This window comes from Myotis nattereri (assembly GCF_964212035.1).
Source record: "Myotis nattereri genome assembly, chromosome: 16".
In the NCBI taxonomy this organism is placed as follows: Eukaryota; Metazoa; Chordata; class Mammalia; order Chiroptera; family Vespertilionidae; genus Myotis; species Myotis nattereri.
In genome coordinates this window covers 42,608,984-42,628,107 of record NC_138091.1, presented here as the reverse complement: position 1 = coordinate 42,628,107, position 19,124 = coordinate 42,608,984, and the positions used below count along the sequence as shown (strand labels likewise).

At 51.4% G+C, this 19,124-nt stretch overlaps 1 protein-coding gene across 1 annotated transcript; it reads right to left on the bottom strand.

Moving 5' to 3' along the window:
* Positions 1 to 411: 411 nt before the first annotated feature.
* Positions 412 to 17,567, bottom strand: DBF4B (DBF4B-CDC7 kinase regulatory subunit; the record flags this gene model as incomplete). Its single annotated transcript, XM_081110050.1, has 12 exons — positions 412 to 1,189; positions 2,036 to 2,160; positions 2,298 to 2,406; positions 5,098 to 5,229; positions 7,302 to 7,347; positions 8,824 to 8,857; positions 10,596 to 10,669; positions 11,795 to 11,882; positions 13,228 to 13,278; positions 14,376 to 14,567; positions 16,799 to 16,956; positions 17,534 to 17,567. 12 exons carry the CDS (start codon positions 17,565 to 17,567, stop codon positions 412 to 414), a joined length of 1,821 nt encoding a protein of 606 aa, XP_080966176.1.
* Between the last annotated feature and the right edge of the window lie 1,557 nt (positions 17,568 to 19,124).

The window sequence follows — 19,124 nt, the reverse complement described above, 5'->3', positions numbered from 1 at the left end:
CCTCAAGCTGACTCTCTTGGTTCTACCTGAAGACAGGGTGGGTGGAAGGACTCAATGGGTCCACCCTGCACTTGGCCATGACAACAGCTGTTCACTTGGACTTCAAAGGCCAGGCTTCAGGCTCCTCTGGCTCCATCAGGGAGGCCCTGGTGTGCTGCTCCTCTGTGTATCTGGGCTGCCCTGGCTGGGTGAGCAGCAATCAGCAGGGGTATAACTTATATCTGTGCACCTGGCCCTCGAGTTGGGAGCTGTCCGGCCCCATGAAGAGCTGCGTGCCCCAGGGGACTCACAGGAGCAGTTTGCTGCTGGTGCTGGGACACAGGGAGGCAGGGGGCTGGGAGAGGTTGGCTCCCCCGCTGGCAGGCAGAGGGAGGGGGAGGTAGCCTGGCTCTCTGCAGGTCCTCCTGGGGGTTACGTGCCTGTAGCTGAGTGCAGGTGGGCTGACAGCTGGCCCGGAGCTGCTGAGCAGCTGGGAAGTTGGTCAGTCTGCTGAGAGCTGGGGCCAGGGGCTGCACCCTCAGAACCCTCAGATCCTGGGGAACACCCTCCTCCGGGCCAGGGGGGCTGTGTGGCCCAGAGCTCTGCTGGCCTGTCTGAGGGCTGCCAGGGCAAGGGGTCTGGGAGGGAGAGGCTGGTCTGTGGGTGGCACAAGGGCAGGGGGGAGGTCAGAGGCCTGGACTCAGGGCCTGGAAGGGGAAGGGAGAAGAGATGCCTAACATCAGTTGTCCTGGTGCCACAGGGGCTGAGGGCTCTAGAGACAGAGAGTGAGGCTTGTGGCCAGGAGACCCCTGGCCTCTTCTCGGCATTGCCACTGGGGAACTGAACCTTCCGCTTGTGGCCGACACGTGCTGGTTCTGGGCCAGGGGAGAGGTCCGCAAACTCAGAGCTGGTCAGGAGGCACCGACAAGTAGGGCTTCTGGACAGCACTGTCCCTGGGGGGTCCACAACATCAACTGAGCCCCCCAGGTCTTGGCAGCTTGTTACCGGTCCGAGCAGCTCACCAGCCCCCACACGTTCAGATGGTGACTTCCTGCCGCCCACCGGCCCATCCTGTTCGTGGATGCTGGGGATCTGGGGGCCGTCTTCCTTCCTCCTCCTGGGAGATGCTGCCCCGCCATAGGAGGGCTGGCTGGGAGGCACCGTCTCAGGAGACAGAGGGTCACGCTCCGAAGCCGGGGAGCCTGGCTGCCTGTGGGGACAGACATACCCTGTGGGCCACAGGCTCAATTCCAACGCAGGCAGTAAGCTGGGGTCCTCCCGGGCCGGGCTGCGGGCAGGGTGGGGTATGCGTGGCGCTACCCTGCTGGGGTTTCGGGTGCTGAAGAGGCCTGCCTGCTCTCTGACCGGCAGCAGTGGCCAGTGCTGTCTGGCTCTTGGCACAGTGCTCTTGGCTCTGTGGCCTGTGGTCAGGGATGGCCCGAAGTTAGAGGCTGTCCCATTGAATGACTTCCCAGAGGAGGCTGTGCCCTCTGGCAGCTGGAGGAGGCAGCACAGAGCCTGGCCGTCCAAGCTGGGCCAGGGAGTGAGGCTGAGGTGGAGACCTGGGCTGAGAGGGGAAGCCACAGCTCCTTGGTGGAAGCTCGGAGAACCCTGGAACTCCACGGAACCCCCTGCGATCCTTTTCCGGGGGTAACTTCTAGAGGCAGAAAGACTTGCTCTTCACCCACCCAGAGTCCCCGCTCCACACTTCTAGACGGCCAGACAGGCACATGACCAGACATGACCGTGAGTGTGACGGCGGAACGCTCTCTCAGCCCCCACAGCTGCGGCAGGGCTCACGCTCAGGAAGGGAGGGAGCCGCACTCTGGTCTGGCTCCAACCCAACTGGCTACACACATGGAGGTCTTTCCCACCACTCACATCTAAAGTGAACCAAATAGGAGATTGGAAAGAAAGGTGAGGAAAGAGAAAATAGCATAGCCTGGCCCATGCTGCCACCAACCTGAGGTTCCTTCCCACCTAGAGAGGCAGCATCAGAAGAGTGAGGGCGGAGCCATGCCCCCTCACCCCCACCCGCCCGGGGCAGGGCGCTCACCTGGGGAGGCTGGCGAGGAAGGGGATCTCCGTAAAGCTGTGGCTGAGCTGGGCGATGATCCGATCGACTTCTGCATACGGGTGGGCTTCTAGGGCAAAGCCCTGGTGCTGGGCACTCTGGAGATGCTGTCCGGGGGTGAGAGGAGGCACAGGCGTTAGGCAGGGGCAGGATGCCAGCAGACCTCCAGCCACACCAGGGAGACGGGGCAGGAATGGCTCCCAGAACAGTCTGGGAAGCAGGTGCTCGGTGGGAAGGGGCTCACCCCATGGAGCTCCTCAAAGGCCGCCTGGCAGCACTCGCAGTAACCGTTCTTCCTCCTGGGCGCGGTGCGGGTGGCTGATCGTGGGCGTGGCTCTCGGTCCTTGGGTCCTCTGAGGAGGGGAGGGGGGAAGGGGTCACTGCTGGGGCCCTCGGAGCAGAACTGTTGCTCCAGGGCCTGGAGCCCAGGCCAGAGAGATGAGCTGAAACCGCCACGGAGCTGGGCAGGCGCAGGCAGGCCTGCCTACACTTGGCACCACTTGTCCAAGGACGGCAGGAGCGGCGACGAGGAAGATGAGACCTCCCATGGGCACCCTGTCCTAGCTCTGCCCTTTCTCCGCCCACACATCTCAAACCACAGGTGAGAACGGGTGGTGGCGGCTGACAGCGAGAATCCTTGGAAGAGCAATTCCAGCTCTGTGCTCACACCCAAACCCTCGTTCATTTGCCCTGAAAATGAAGGGGACAGGCCTCCACAGTAACAAGGGGCTGTACTGCCTTGACCTCCTCCACCTTAAATGTCCCCTGAGTCGGTCTGTCCCTCATGCTTACTTGTCCCTTGCACAGCTGCCATCTTAACTGAGGACTTTCAAATCTCTTTCTCAAACCTGACTCCTTGTCTGAATTTCAATCCCGTTTTTCTAATGGCCTGTGGGCCATTGCTATGGGCAAACTCAACAAATCTAAAATATCTTCCTTTAAGGACTTTCAAAGTATGACACAAAACCCAGGAAACACAGGAAAAAAATAGGAAAAAACTGATAAATTTAACTACATGCAAATTTAAAAAATGTATGCACAGCAGAAAACAAGCAAAGTTAAAAGACAACCCACAAACTGGACGAAATGGGGTCCGTGTTATTTATAACTAACACTATAGCACAGGGCTCATTTCCCTACTACATGGAGGGCTCTTTACAAATCCATAAGAAAGTGATCAATAACTGAATAGAGAAATGGGCAAATGATATGCAGAAGATGCACAGAAAGAAATACAAATGATCAAACAACAGACTGAACCTCATTCATTGAGAAAAACATGACAATTCTAATTACACCGAGATCACGGTCTTGAATCTATCAGATTGGCGTAAACCAACAGGCCTGACAGCTCTCAGTATTAGCCACGGGGATGTGGAAACAAGCTCTCTCCAAGGCGGGTGGGGGTCAGAGTGGTTGCTGGCATCATCTCCATGTAAAGCAATTTGGCCATTTATCAAAATTATAAATGCAGGCACCCTTCGACCCAGCATTTCCACTTTTAGGAATTTACTCTGCAAAAATACTTAAACAATCAAATTTTCTTTAAAAAGACTATTCACTACAGCCATGAAAGGGAATAAGGATGCTGTTCAGGTACTAATAGGAAATTAATCTAAGATAAAGTGGCAAAAGCAAGATCGAGCACAGCAAATATTAGGCTGCTCTTTATGTGAGCAGAGGGAACAAAGGACACGATGTACTTCTGTGCACATAAGCCATCTCTGGAGAGAGACCCATGATCTGGAGATTAGAGAATGGTGGTGGGAGACTTTTCACTCTAAACCCTTTGTAATGCTTGAATTTTGAACCAAAATAATCTTTTATTTTTTAATCCTCACCTAAGGATAAGTTTAGAGAGAAAGGGAAAAAGACGGAGGGAGGGAGGGAGGGAGACAGAGAGAGAGAGAAAGAGAGAGAGAGAGAGAGAGAGAGAGAGAGAGAGAGAGAGATTGGTTGCCTCCTGTACGTGCCCTGACTGGGAATTGAACCTGCAACCTTTTGGTGTCTGGGATGATTTTCCAATTAACTGAGTCACCCGGCCAGGGCCAAAATAATCACTTTTAAATTTAAAAAATTAAACATTTCCTCCCAGATTTCACACACACACACACACACACACACACACACACACACGGAACCCTGGCCAAAGTCCTCCGTATGCTTCTCATGTGCAGGTACCAAAGCTTCATTGTTTCACCATCTTTTACAATCTCGGCTGCTCTGCGATCCCCAGGCCATCTCAGGTCTAGCACCACCTGCCAGCCCAGCCCGCAGCCCCCTGGCTGGCTCTCTCTGGTATCCCTGGCGCCTTCTAGGAAAGATGTGAAGGGCACCTGAGCTTCACATCAGCTCATTGTTTCTTCCTCCCTCTGCCTACTGCCGCGTTCCGTTCTTTTTCCTCCCACTGCACTACTTCCTTCATCTGCAGGTGGGACCTGCAGGCTCTCCTTGGCCCTGGGTCCTCTCGGCCTGAGTCTGCTCCGTCCTGTTCTCCTGGTCTATGAACTAACAACTCTGTGGCCCGAAATTAGAAAGGGTCCGAGAAGGCATCTAGACCATGCACCAAGCCGCGTTCCTTCTGCACTTTGGTCAGTGAAGGCTCACGTCACACATCTGCAGAGCGGGAATACCGAGAAGCCTCTAAGCCACTCTGATGTGTATCAAATCGCCCAGGGAGCTGGTGAGGATGCAGCTTTGGGGCTCCATAATCAGACTGTGATTCTGTAGGGGGGAAGTGGGGTCCAGAAGCCATTTTTAATGGGACCTCAGGGGGCTCTGATTGAAGGTGGTCTATAGACTTGAGTTTCAGAAACCAGCCCATCGTCCTCTGGACACCAGTCAAATTCTTCAGTAGGGCTGGAGGACACCAAGGAAAATGAATGAACTCTCCTTGTGTCTCTCTTCTCTGGGCTAAGTTCCCAGAATAGACTTCGCCTAAGGAGCTGACACATGGCCATTCCCAAATCTGAGCAGCAGGCCCCCGAGGGGAAGGACCTTGGCCTGTAACCAGCCCTTGTTAATCAGGAACCAGAAAGACCCACCTGGTATGGCGCGAGCTGCCCGGGATCGTCAGGGCCTCAAAGGGACTTGCATCTTTGGGTCCCAGAAAAGAAATTTCAGGAAAGGATTTAAACTGATGGTGGAAAGGACGAAACTTCCTGAAACACAGAAAACTTCCACTTTGACTATAGTGGGGAAGGGAAAGGGTGAGGAAGGGGTGCCAGCCCAACTCCCTGGAGTTCCATTCCTGATAAAGTGGGCTCTCACATGCACATCTTTTAGGTTCTAGAACAAAATTCTCATCAGCCTTACTAGGTGAAATTAATACTTATGCTCTCCCTGTCTACTTTCTACTGCCTCATCGGAATGCTACAGCCACCCCCTGAGCTCTGAGCTGAGTGGAACAAGTGGGGTAAATGAAGCCCAAAAGGTTCAGGAACTTGCCTAAGAGCTCACAGCCAGTATGTGCCAACGCCAGACCGGAAGCCACATCTCCCGACCCTTCCATTGTTTCTCGACCCTAGAACCATCTTTGGGGACTCCAGCCTCACAGAATCTAAATGGAAGGATGTTAGAACCACGGCAGTGATTTCCCTGCTCCACTTAGAGCAACACTTGCTCTGGGCTGGTCCTTGGCACCCTCTGCAGGGGAGCATTCTTAACAGAAAGGAGGCCCAGTGCAGGTTCCGGAGAGTCAGGGTACTGGGTGGGTTTGGGGTTTTGTGCTCTGCCTCAGGTTGCTCACATTCAAGCTCGGAGCCAGATCTGATCAGGTGTGGACACTCAGCAAACCCCGTGATAGAGCTGCGGGCACCCCGTGTTTGGTGCCACGGCCTGTGCTCCAGGGGGAGTGCAGCCATGGTTCCTGGGTGGTACTGTGAGAGCCCTCTGGCCTCAGGAGTGCATTAACAGAGTTCTTGGACCCTTAAAGGGAAAGGGTGCCCTCCACAGCCCTGGCACCCCATTTCTTTCTCTTCAAAGTTGTTTTGTTCCTGCTTAGGAGGCTGGAAAGGCTATGAGGCTTTGAAGAGCACCTGCTTCAGAAGAGCACATCAAAAGAATCACAAGAAACCTCAGCTCCGCCCGGATCTCCTCTGTTGCCCATGATGCTAGGGGCACGCAAGTACGTGTACCCCCTCCAGTGACAGTGGCATCACCGGTGCCTGCCACGTGCAGGGAGAGCCTGAGGCACTGACAGTATCTCTCAGCTGCCGTCTATGAGTCATGACTACTTCTATTTAACTGCTTGTGAAGGGGCTGGGATTGACAGACATGGACCCCATCCCACCGGAACTGGACAAGATAGCACCTCATTGCCATCCCTACGTTCTTTCCACTCATTTCTGGGCCACCAAGACCACGCCTGTACTGTGTGCAGGGCCTGGAGGATGGGCAGGCATGCCAGGCTCCCGGGGCTGGGTCTCCAGCTGCCCTGCACGAGGCTGAGGGGCCCAGAAAATTCTGGTCCCAGGTCCAGATGAACTTTTTCTTTTTTCAAAACCCTTTTCTTTTGAGAGAATTATAGATTCACATGGACTTTGATCTAGTACTTACTGAAGAGTCAGCGCTAACCCAGGTGGCTAACAGCTCATCAGGTTATCATCAATGGACTCTCCCGCTCCAGGTAAAAAGGGCCCCAGGTGGACAGGGCAGCGTGGAGAGGGTGCCGGATGGCACAGTTAGGACACCTGGCATCTAGCCTCAGCTGAGGTTCATTAATCAAGTGGGAATGTGCAAGTCCTTCCTTTCTCTGACCTCAGTTTCCCCACTAGGAAGAGGATGGACTCTCTCCCACTGAGAGCGGTCATGAGATGGCATGTGCCAGGAGAGGGACCTGCATGCAAAACAGAAGGGTTTCAAGTGCAAGGGAGTCCCAGCACCACCCCAAGCACCTCACTTCAGCCGAGGTGACTGCACTAGCCCTGCACTGGGTCTAACAACCATTCGATAGCAAGTGTCAGCGTACACCTAGGAGTAAATGAGATCATAAAAGCAGAGCATTAGAAGGAGGCAATTCACACACAGGGCCATTAACCTCCGACTCATACCAAGGGGAGTGCAGGCTGTGCAGTGCGCCCTCAGAGGCTCCCCCTGGTCTATGCGAGACTTCTCCACGACGGGAGAAAGTGGCTTCTGGGAAGACACAGGTGCAGGGCTGAGGGGCTCCATGACCCCACGTCAGCTTGGGATCAGGCCTCCGTGTGGGGCTGGTGGGGGTGAGGGGACAGGGAGGAGCCCCACTCACCTGCTCTCATCTTCGATTTTGAGGAACGGTGCCTTCAGTCTGGCCACTGGAAAGGAAGAGGGCACACATTAGCCACCTGTCTGCTCCAGTGCAGGGTCCGCGCGGCGCACACAGGAGGTGCCGAGAGGCAAGGCCCTGCCAAAGCCGAAGGGGCACTCAGAGCTGGAACACGTGCTGCCCCAAGGTGCGCCTTTCCACTTGGGAGACGTGAGGCACCCACTCCCATCTCTCCCAGCCTCCGCCCGGGGAGAAAGAGTTCCACTATTGGGGGCAGAGGCTGCAGGGTGTGCGGGGTCCTGGCATGCCCTCCCTCCGCAGGACAGAGGGGCCACCTGCACGTGGCTCCTGGAGGCTGCAACTGACCACCAGAAACCGAGCTGAGCGGGAGAGACCCACCTGCTGCTGCTTTCTGCTAAAAGCTGCTTCCCGGACCTTTCCTCCCCGTGTCAGAATTCTGAGGGGCCTGCGAACACTCCCGGCAGAATTCCCCATGAGGACCCGGGTTTATTTCGGGGCGGGGGGAGGGGGCAGGGAGGAGCAGAGAGGGAGAGAACTAAAGAGTGTTTAGAGATCTTAGCAGAAGGATGGTAAAAAAACCCAAAAAAACATCAAAGGTGAAATCTGGTTCATGAACAAAATAGGGCAAAGGGGTTCTGGGAGGACAAATTTGGAGTCAGTTCATCAAGAGATCCATCCCCTCCTGGCTGGTTAGCTGCACGGGGCACCCAAGCTCGTCGGCATCGAGAAGCAGTTCTACCCTCCCAGGGTGACCAGAGTCCTGTCAAAGGGGCTGGAAGCCTGGGCAGAGCTAATAGCCACCAAGTCTCCAAAGAGGATGGCACCTCACAGCTTCTAGACCCGTTCGAGAGGCCACCAGCGCCCAAGCAAAAAAAGCTGCCTGTCTCCCAGTAATTACTTCTTGCGGGGCGAGTCCTTGTCTAATTAACGGAGACAGTTATTAAAGTCAATTCCCCCACAGGTTTCCTTGAATTTCGAACACGAGAGGTGCCAAGTGACTTTTCTTAGCTCCTGCTTGTGCTCGAATAAATGCCACTTAAAGAGCATCTTTGGGAGAAACATCCAGGAGGAACCCTCCTGCTGTCCAAGAGGAGCTGGGAGCCGGGCCTGTCAATCTGCCTGTTTGTCAGCTTCAGGGAGCTGGCATTTCTGAAAGTGGGAGGCAGCTGTTCAACTGCCCACTCCACACTGAATCAGAGGAAAGGGATGGGGAACTTCAACTGATGGCCGGGGACAGCCAGAGGGCGCGGGAGCCAGCGTGGCCGCAGGGGGTCTTGGCTCGCAGGAGCAGCCCCAGCCCAGCGGCTCTAGATGTGCTCATGGATGCGCCTCCTCTGCCACTGTCCTCTCCAAAGCCCAGGCCCCGGAAACACGATGGGACAGCACGACCTGGACTTGCTTCCTGCCACAGAAAAGTGAGCAGATGCTGCCACAGAGGGAGTCGCAGGGAAGCATTTAGGAAGGGAGGGACTGAAATTAGATGAGGAACAGCTCCCACACTGACCTTTCCGTGTTCTTGACTCTGCAGGACACGTTCCCTAAATGGAAAGGGAAAATAGGTTAAGGGGGTCGGGGAACCGGGCTGGTGAGCTGAGTGGCTGTGAGTCTGCCCCACTTTACTTCCTGTCATCAGCTGGGTTCTGAGCTAGAACTGACCCGAGTACAATGGCTCCCTCCGCCTCCGCAGGGGCACAATGAGCGGTGAGCATTGTGTGCGAATCTCCAGCTGACTTTGTGGAGCGAGCTGTGGGCCCCACAGGCCTGTGACGGGAGGAGCACTCATCACCTCCTTGGATGTGGCACAAATGGGCAGGGGCAGGCAACAGACCCGACACAGGGTAGGTGCTCAGTAAATGGCAGTGCCTAGCCGGTGCGGCTCAGTGCTTGAGCACCAACCTATGAACCAGGACAGGACATCCCGGTTCAATTCCCGGTCAGGGCACATGCGTGAGTTGTGGGCTCGATCCCCAGGAGGGGGCGTGCAGGAGGTAGCTGATCAATGGTTCTCTCTCATCACTGATGTTTCTATTTCTCTTTCCCTTCTTCTCTGATATTAAAATAAATAAATAAATAAATAAATAAATAAATACATGGCAGCTGGGCAGGTGGATCCAGGCCACCCAGGCATGCTGCCAAAACAAGCCGGTTACAGGACAAGGGTGAAGACAGTGCCTTTTGCTTTCCTGTGCCCCCTGACTAGTGGTCAAAACCAACATTTAGGCCAAGGTCAAACAAAGCTAATATTAAAAACTAAACGGAAAAAAATAAGGAATCATTTAGGTTTGGAGATGGGGCAAGATGAGAGAGCTGTGAATCCATGACTGCAGACCTCCTCCAGGCCACACATCCAGGGCACAGACACCCAAAGCAGCCTTCCACATCCCCTCACATATCAGCAGACGGTGCCCAGAACTCACTCCAAAAGACTCCCAAGCATCTACACAAAAGATTATTAAGTGAACTAAGCCAAGTAAAAATACTGTGTGTTTGCATAAAAGGGAGAATTTTTGTACGTGCACGGAGTCCTGGAAGGATACCTGGTGAAATGTTCATACTGCTTATCTCAAGGAGGGCGGTGGCTGGGGAACAGAAGTCGGAGACGTTCACCAAATACCTTTTCCAACTGTGACAATGCAAATCTATTTATCATCATCACCTATTCTGCTTCCCAGAGACCCCTAGACCAGAGGGTGCAGGGCAAGGGGCGCCGAGGCTGAGTGCTCCCCTGGGTGTGCATGTGGTTTACTCCTGCTCTTGGTCCTGCTCCTAGATGCTAGGCCCTGAGTGGACCTGCAGGGCTTAGTCCTTCCTCAGATTCGGGCCGGGTGAAAGCTCTGTGCCTTTAAGTTAGTCCGGGCTCTCTGGATATGATGCACACAGTTCTAATTCCAGCAAAGGAAGGAAAAGCCAAACCAGAATTTGGACTATAGCAGCTATTTCAAACCACACCTCCCACCCCTGCCCCCACCCCTGCTATCTGTAGGCTCATTCCCAGGCCAAGAGACGTCCCCAGAAAGGCAGCCTGGCCAGTAAGCCATGGGCATTTATGTTTTCTGTAGGCCAGGACTGTCCGAGGCCAGGCGGCACTGAATGCCTAGTGTCACAGGGGATCTGCAGGGAGACGAGGACCCCAGGGATGAGCTAACCGAGAGGCTGCACTCCTCTCACTTTTCCCAGAATGGCCAGGAGCAGAGGCTTGGGTGGCCCATAGATTTACTAAAGCTGTCAACAGTTTGCACACCGTCCATCTGCCTTCAGTTCGGCAGGATGACCTACCTCGGACTTCTTTGGCCCTTGTTTCTTCACACATAAAGCATCTAGAGAGAGCTGCTGCACGCGCATCATCATTTCTGTGGAGAAAACAGAGAGCCATGGCTACAGGCGTCCCCTCCTCGTTTCCCCAGCAAAGCCCCTTCCTGGGGACTAGTCTCACCAGGCCTGGCACATGGATCACGCCAGCCTTGCCTGCCACCTTCTGGCTACATGTCACCTTTGCACCTGCTGATAAAAGAAATGGCCGAGTCCTCTATCCTGGAAAAGGACCTAAGCTGGCTTCATGCTCTTTTGTAGCACTGAATACAACTCCTTTTCTTAAAAATCCTCATCCGAGGAGGATATGTTTATTGATTTTATTTTTTAGAGAGTGAAGGGGGGTTGGAGGGGGGAGAGAGAGAGAAACATCGATTAGTTGCCTCCTGCATGCGCCCCGACTGGGGCCAGGGATCCAGCCTGCAACCAAGGTACATGCCCTTGACCTGGAATCAAACCCGTGACTTCTGTCCGCGGGCTGATGCTCTAACCACTGAGCAACCGGCCAGGGCAGTTTATTGACTTTCTATCTCTCCGGCAGATCTCAGGCTGGATCTGACCAGCCCCTTCAAGGATGAGAGAAAAGCCAATGTGCAGTGGAGCTTGATATGAGGGCCAGTCACTGCCAGCCCACTCAGGACAGCTGTTCTGGTGCGAATTTATTACAACTTGCAAAGAGGAGTGAGGCAACCCCATAAAGAAGAAAGAACATGACGTTTAGTTGGGCCAAACCAGGCTGGAATGTGGATCACACTACTCACTCCTGGTGAGACTATGGATAATGTACTTAATCCCCCTAAGGCTCAATCTTCTCATCAGTACACTAGGCAGAGGACTGTGGTGAGGATTAAATGAGGTTAATTCCTAGCACAGAGTAAATGCCCGGTAATTGGTCATGGATATTAGGGTTATTTCCTTATTTGTAAACAAGATTACTACGTTAGCTTGAGGCGTGCCGTTGAGTGGGCTAAACAGGACAGCATCTTCTAGTACATACACTCTGCTATTGTTACAGCTGGTCTCCACACCCTCCCACCTTTGTGGACCAACACGGTAACAGCATGCCTGGCTTCCAGCCAGCTTACAACTCCGATCCCTCTAAAAGCAGACATTCCCAGTCAGTCACCAACTCCGCCCTCTGTAGGAGCCCTGGGCAGAAACGGTACCGTCCACATGCAGAATCTTCACTCCCCAGGAGCGGGCATTGGTCAGGAGGCTGCTGGGGCTCCCGCTGCCTCCTCCGCTGCTGCTCCCCTGGAAAGACGAAGCAGAGTCAGGCAGGAGCAGGAGCCGCCACGGGGCCTGAACACTACGGGGACAGGTCGTCCTGGCTTCCGGGGGCTCTGGGTCATCCACATGGAGGGATGTTGTGGGGAAGAGTCTATCCCAACCCTCCATATGGGCTGGCCACATCTGGAGGGGGTGGATTGCTGGTCTACCCGCACACTCTGCTCCGGCCACCCTGTGACCGGGAAGGAACACATGCTTATAAGAGAGCTGCTTGTTGGGGGGGCCTCTGTGAAGAAAGCTCGCAGTAAGTAATGCATACCAGTGACGATCACCATCACCCAGCAGGAAGCTATGCTGGCCACACTTTTCCTGTCCTGCTGCCCAAATCTGACATCACCCTCCCTCATCACAGCCAATGCACCCAGCCTCATGTCACTTTAATGACTCCTCTCACAAGATCACGTTAATTAATTTCTCTCCTGCCACTTAACTTGAATGGTTCTGGGTTCTCACAATCTCCTGCCACTTAACCTGAATGGTTCTGGGTTCTCACAAAAGGTATAAACAGCTACTTTGTAAAAGGTTTACGGTCTGGCCCTGGCCGGTAGCTCAGTTTGTTAGAGCACTGTCTCCATACGCCAAGGTTGTGGATTCGATCCCTGGTCAGAGCACATACAAGAATCAACCAATGAACGCATCCACAAGTGGAACAACAAATCCATGTTTATTTCTCTCGCCCCCTCCCACCCTTCCTCTCTCTCTAAAGTCAATAAATAAATTTTAAAAATCTTTAAGAAAATAGGTTTACAAAGTCTAGCTTCACATCCCACAGCATCCCTTCAAGATTCTCTTGGTAGACTCTGAGTCGGAAAAATCAAAGAGTCAAATCCTGGCTCTACCACCGACACCCTAGGTGACTCTAGACAAATTACTTAACTTCTCCAAGCTCCACTTCTTCATTTGTAAGAAGGAAACAACAATACATCTCATAGGTTGTGTGTTTTGTGTTAGTAGAGCCGACCCTTGAACAATGCAGAAATAAGGGGTTCTGACCCCTGTGTCGTTGAAAATCCACATAACTTGTGACTCTCCAAAAACTTGTCCCTTGGTATTCATTGGGGATTGGTTCCATGACTTCCCACAGATACCAAAATCCATAGATACTCAAGTCCCCTATATAAAATGGCATAGATCAATGAATACAGTTGGCCATTCACACCTGCGCACTCCCAACCATGGATCAAAAACAATACAGGTATTTACTGAAGAAAAAAAAAAAAGCCCACATGTAAGTGGATCTGTACAGTTCAAGCCTGTGTTGTTTGAGGGTCACCTGTACTTCAGAAGAACCTTGGGACCCTCAGCTCACCTGATTTCTGATGGCCTTCTGCAGTAGCTCCTTCCCTCTGCTCATAGGTACCTGACAGGAAGAGAAGAGCAATGAGATATGTTATATAAACCACCCGTGCAAAAACAGATATTTACACAGGTGCTGGCCAGGAGTCATGTCTTGGAAAGCTGGGAGCAACCACAGCTCAGGAGGGACCGAAATGAGAGCCTAGAACCTTTTGGAGCTCAAGGTAGAGCCACACCCAAGTTCAGATCATCCATGGGTAGCTGTGGCCTGGACCCTGGTGGAGAAGGGCATTTTGAATTCACCAGAGATCAAAGTGTTACAAATGTTCTAAGACTTCCCTTTAAGGGTCTCCGCACTCTCCACTGATAAGTGTAGGCCAATTCCAACAAGCCCTCTCTGGTTCAGAGGACCCTCCTATTGTTTCTGAACCCGACTCTGTAGTCCCATAAAAAGGGACAGTCTATCTATATATAAAAGGCTAATATGCTAAGTGTCCAACTGTCCAACTGGTCGCTATGATGTGCACTGACCACCAGGGGGCAGACGCTCAACACAAGAGCTGCCACTTTAACCATGCTACAACATGGATGAACCTTGAAAACATGCTACGTGAAATAAGCCACAAACAAAAGGACAAATATCAGTGATTCCACTGATATGAGGTATCTAAAATGGGCAAATTCATAGACAGGAATTGTAGGGAAGGGAAATGGGAAGCTATTGCTTAATGGTTATAGAGTTTCTGTTTGGGGTGATGTTTTGGAAACAAAAAAGTGGTGATGGTTACACCACAGTGTGAATATAATTAATGCCAATGAACTGTACACTTAAAAATGGTTAAAATGGCATATTTTTATATACATTTTACTACAATTTAAAAAATCTTTAAAGTTATGGCTTGAAGGACTATCTCTATCTTCTGTAATATGGCAAAAACAAATGCTAGAGCTGTGGGAGAGGGACAATCGTTATCCTATATAAATATGTAAGAGAGACACATCTATTGATTGCCTCCCACAGGTGCCCTGTCCGGTGCCAGGGATCGAGCCTGCAACTGAGGTACGTGCCCTTGACCAGAATCGAACCTGTGGCACTTCAGTCTGCGGGGCCGACGCTCTAACCATTGAGAAAAACTAGCTAGGGCTCCACGAGGTTCTTACCAAGTCTACGGGTTTCTGTGAAGGCCTGGTGTGGCTGCCCTTTGGATCGGCCATGGGCGGTGTTTCCACGCTGACCTCGCTGGGGCTGGAGCTGGAGCAGCCTCCGTGGCTTGTCCCACTGCTCTCTGCCTTCGCCTCCCTGCGGCTGGACACGATGCAACTTACTTCTTTGCTCAGAAAACCCTCAATTACCTGAAACCAGATCACAGAGGTGGCTGAAAACCAAAGGCAGATGTGGAATCATCAATACTGAGAGGTTGGAGAGGAAATCTTGGCTGCTAGAAGTTCCAGAATCAATGTCTTTAAATAGACCAAACGCAGTTCTGCACTGGGTCCCCAAGTACACATCGTCCTGAAATATAAAAGCTGGGGTAGCAATGCTTATAACAGACAACTTTATTTATTTTTTGTTAATCCTCACCCGAGGATGTTTTTCCATTGATTTTTTAGAGAGAGTGGAAGCATAGGGAGAGAGAGAAACATCAATGTCAAACCCCAACCAGGGCCAGGGAACCTGCAACCAAGGTACGTGCCCTTGACCGGAATTGCACCCGGGACCCTTCAGTCAGCAGGTCAACACTGTATCCACTGAGCCAAACCGGCCAGGGCTGGTAGACAGTTTAATGGCTGTACATTCCTCCCATCCCAGTGTACCCACTCATTTGCAATATGACTTTGCTGTTCTTTCTATCAGGAGGTAGAGGCCTATTCTTCATCCCCTTGAATAGGATTCCTGTTGTCCAATACAATGGTGTAAATAATATGTGTGAGTTCTACAGCCTGGGCCACAAGAGGCCTTGTAGCTTCTCCCTGAGACCACTGAGTACACTGGCTGGTCTAGCTTACTGTATATGCACACGATAGTATACATTCATACAATGCATGTAAGAAGCTTCTCGTACGTATGAGAAGCCACAGAGGCAGCCAGCACCAACTGCCAGATGTGTGAGTGAGGTCAGCTTGGTCCTTCTAGCCCAGCTGACCCTCCAGCCAAATGTAGCTGCAAGAGAAACCACCAAGCCAACCCAGAGAGCAGTGAGAAATAACTTGTTTTAAGGCCAAATCCTGGGGTGTTTTTTTTGTTTGTTTTGTATAGCAAAGCCTAAATGATAGGAAAAACTAAAAGTTCAAAATTTTGGAGCCAGTTGGGGTGTACGACGGTCCTTCAGTCCATCCCCACAGCTGGGTCTCTACATCCCTGAGCTTCTGTTACAGTGACAGCAAAGACTCTCTGCTTTCTAAGTCTCCTCCCGCAGTTTCCCCAGAGACCCACCGCTCTTGGGCCAAGCACGATCTCCTATTTTCTAAACACAAGAGCTGTCCATGCCCACCCTGACTACAAGTTCCATATGACACACACCTGCTTTAAAAAGATTTTAAGAAACTCAAACACAGCAAATGCTCTTTACCCAGAGTTGTTCACCACAGTGTTATTTGTAAGAGCTCAGATTTAGAAATAATCTGAATGGCCATAGGGTAAGTTAAGTAAATTAACAATCTACTCAAAAGAATATTATATTCTCATTACAAATAATGCATATGAGGGACAATAATGATAGGGAAGTGCTCATGTTTTAAGGTTATGGGCAAAAAGTTGGTAATAAAAGTATATTTATGATCATAGCTACACAGAAAATAAGCTTTTTTTTTTAAAAAAAAAGGATAGACGCCATAACCGGTTTGGCTCAGTGGATAGAGCGTAGGCCTGCGGACTGAAAGGTCCCGGGTTCAATTCCGGTCAAGGGCATGTACCTGGGTTGCGGGCACATCCCCAGTAGGAGATGTGCAGGAGGCGGCTGATCGATGTTTCTCTCTCATCGATGTTTCAAAACTCTATCTCTCTCCCTTCCTCTCTGTAAAAAAATCAATAAAATATATTAAAAAAAAATAAAAATAAAAATAATAAAAAATAAAAATAAAAGGATAGACTACAGAAGTAGATAAAAGGTTGCCCAGGGCTGGGGGTATCGAGAGGAAATGGGGAGACTGACATGGGCCTTAGATTCTTTTTTAGGGTGATGAAAATACTCTGAAATTGACTGTCTAATCACACTTGGCCATCTCTGTGACCATATAAAAAACCCCACTCAATTATTCACTTCAAATGGGTGAACTGTATCTCAATAAAGCTGTGAAAGAAAATGAAAGAAAGAGAAAAAAACTCCAGGAAAAAACAAATACATCAAAATGATGGTTGTCACTTGCAGCAGTTCCATGTTCTCTAACATTTCTAGAATGAGCAGATATTGTTTTTCTTCTAATTAGGGGGAAAAAATTAACTTTATTTTTAAAAGTGGCTTATACTGAAAATTGCTTTGGAAAAATGTAGCAGTACCGCTGAAAACACCTGGAAGACAGGTGTAATCCTTCTCCAGCTCCTGCCCTACAGCCCGGGGGTCACAGGCGAGAAGCACTTTACATACCCCACCCAGCTGCTGGATTGCCTCCGTCAGAAAGTGGAGAGTCTTGCCAGCAGGCAGATCCAAGTAAAAGGACTTTCCAGAAAAGGGCTGCTGCCTCCTAGCATCTGGGGAGCTCTTCTGGCATTTTTTCAGACAACCGGAAACTCCCAGTTGAGCCCCTAGGAAACAACAACAAAGAAGAACAAAGTGAGAAGCTGGAGATGAGAGAGTCCTGGAAGTTGAGCAGCTCTCACCGACAGCCTCTGGGTGGTGTATTAGTGTTTAAAAGGCAGAAACCGAACAGCATATCTGTCACATTCCAGCACTAAAACTAGACAATACTAAAAGAGAGGGGAGGAGAGTAGGAGGGAAGTGACTAGGTGCTAAAATAGTTAAATAACTGAGTGTGTGTGTGTGTGTGTGGGGGGGGGGGGGTGTGTTTAAGATAAACTTAATACTTTATGGTAAAAATAACCATGACTATGGGTTTAAATATGCACGGTTGTTCAACCAGGACTCCCCATCTGTCTGCCAATCTTGTTCATAGTATCAGACTAAAAGCTCTTGTTTGACCTCTACCGTGAATTCCTAAATGATCCATGACATCCATGAACACATACAACACTTACACACAAACCACTAATAATTAAAAAAAACCCAACAGGGCTAACATCTCTCGACCTTTTCCTCCCAAGAGCCTCTGGGGCAGGAGGAGCATATTTGACCTTGCATCCCTAGTTTTGACCTGTTACCTACCTAGGTCCGGAGCCCAGAGCCTACTGTCAGCCATTGAACTCTCCAGCTCAAGGCAATGGTCCCTGAAAACGAAGGACAAAACAGCTGAAGCAGCCCTGGCCTGTGTGGCTCAGTAGGCTGGGTGCCCTTTGGTGCACAGAGAGGTCGCCGGTGATTCGCAGTCAGGGCCCACACCAGGTTGCGGGCTCGATCCCCGGTAGGGGGCGTGCAGGAGGCAGCCCATCGATGTTCCTTCCGCTCACGTTGACGTTTCCTTTTTTTCACCCTCTCCCTTCCTTTCGTTCTAAAAAAAAAATATAAATAAATAAATCAATAAAAATGTTTAAAAACAAACAAAAAACCCCAGCTGAACCACCTTCACTAGCCTACGACCTTCCACCACCCCTCCCCCCATCCCCACCGCACCTCCCAAACCCCGCACAATCCCCAAAGCGGGTACCAGGAATAGCAAGCTCAACTCCATCCCTACCCACATCCCATCTCAACTCCGGAGACACCGTCCAGGCAATGGTGACCTCAGTTCCTCCGTCCCCTGTAGAGCTCTGTCCACTCAACTCCTGTGGCCCCTCCTGGCCCACTACCCTCCCCAGCTTCTGCATCTCTCCGCTCCACTTTCCGACCCGTTATCCTCTCTACAACTCTTTTAAAAAATACATTTTTAAAAATTGATTTCAGAGAGGAAAGGAGAGGGAGAGAGAGAAACATCAGTGATGAGGACCATCCATCGGCTGCCTCCTGCACGCCCCCTACTGGGGACCAAGCCCACAACCCGGGCATGTGCCCTGGCCAGGAATAAACGGTGACCTCCTGCTTCATCGGTGGACGCTCAGCAGCCACGGGGCCACGCTGGTGGGGCCCCTCTACAACCCTTTTGACCCCTTTTTGCTTTCCTTCTTACCCCTTCTCTCCTACCCGGCATGCGTACCCTTTCCCGGTTCCCCCAAATATCCGGCTTTTCTCGGCCTCCGTGCTCCTCCTTCAAAGCCGCTCTATTACCACCGCGGACCCCAGCGGCTCATCCCAGCCCCGGAGCCGGGCCGGACCTACGACCACAGCAGGTACCACCCTCCCGGTGCCTCCGCCGCCGCTTCGTTTTAAATTTCCTCCTGACTCCGCCCCTACAACGATGTCATAGCGCTGAGACTGCCCTACGGTGGCCCTGGGAGGACAACATTCTTCCCAGCTCCCTTCGTTTTTTCTTCCGCTTTCTCTCTGGTCTGTTCATCGGCTGGAGATATTCTGAGCCTTCACAGCCAGCAAGCTGGGCCCCAGCTTGATTCTTCACCCAAGCTACTATGAAACCCCTAGGACTTCGATGATGAATAATAAGAGAAGCCTGAGCATGTACAGCTTATTAACCTGTGGGTCACGAACAATGAAAATACATCCTGCATATCAGATATTTACATGACGATTCATAACAGTAGCAAAATTACAGTTATGAAGTAGCAAGGAAAATAATTTTATGGTTGGGGGTCACCACAACATGAGGAACTGTATTAAAGGGTCGCGGCCTTAGGAAGGTTGAGAACCACTTCATTTAACTTCAAATGAAGATTTCTCATCTTCACATCTTTGACCCCTTCCCTTT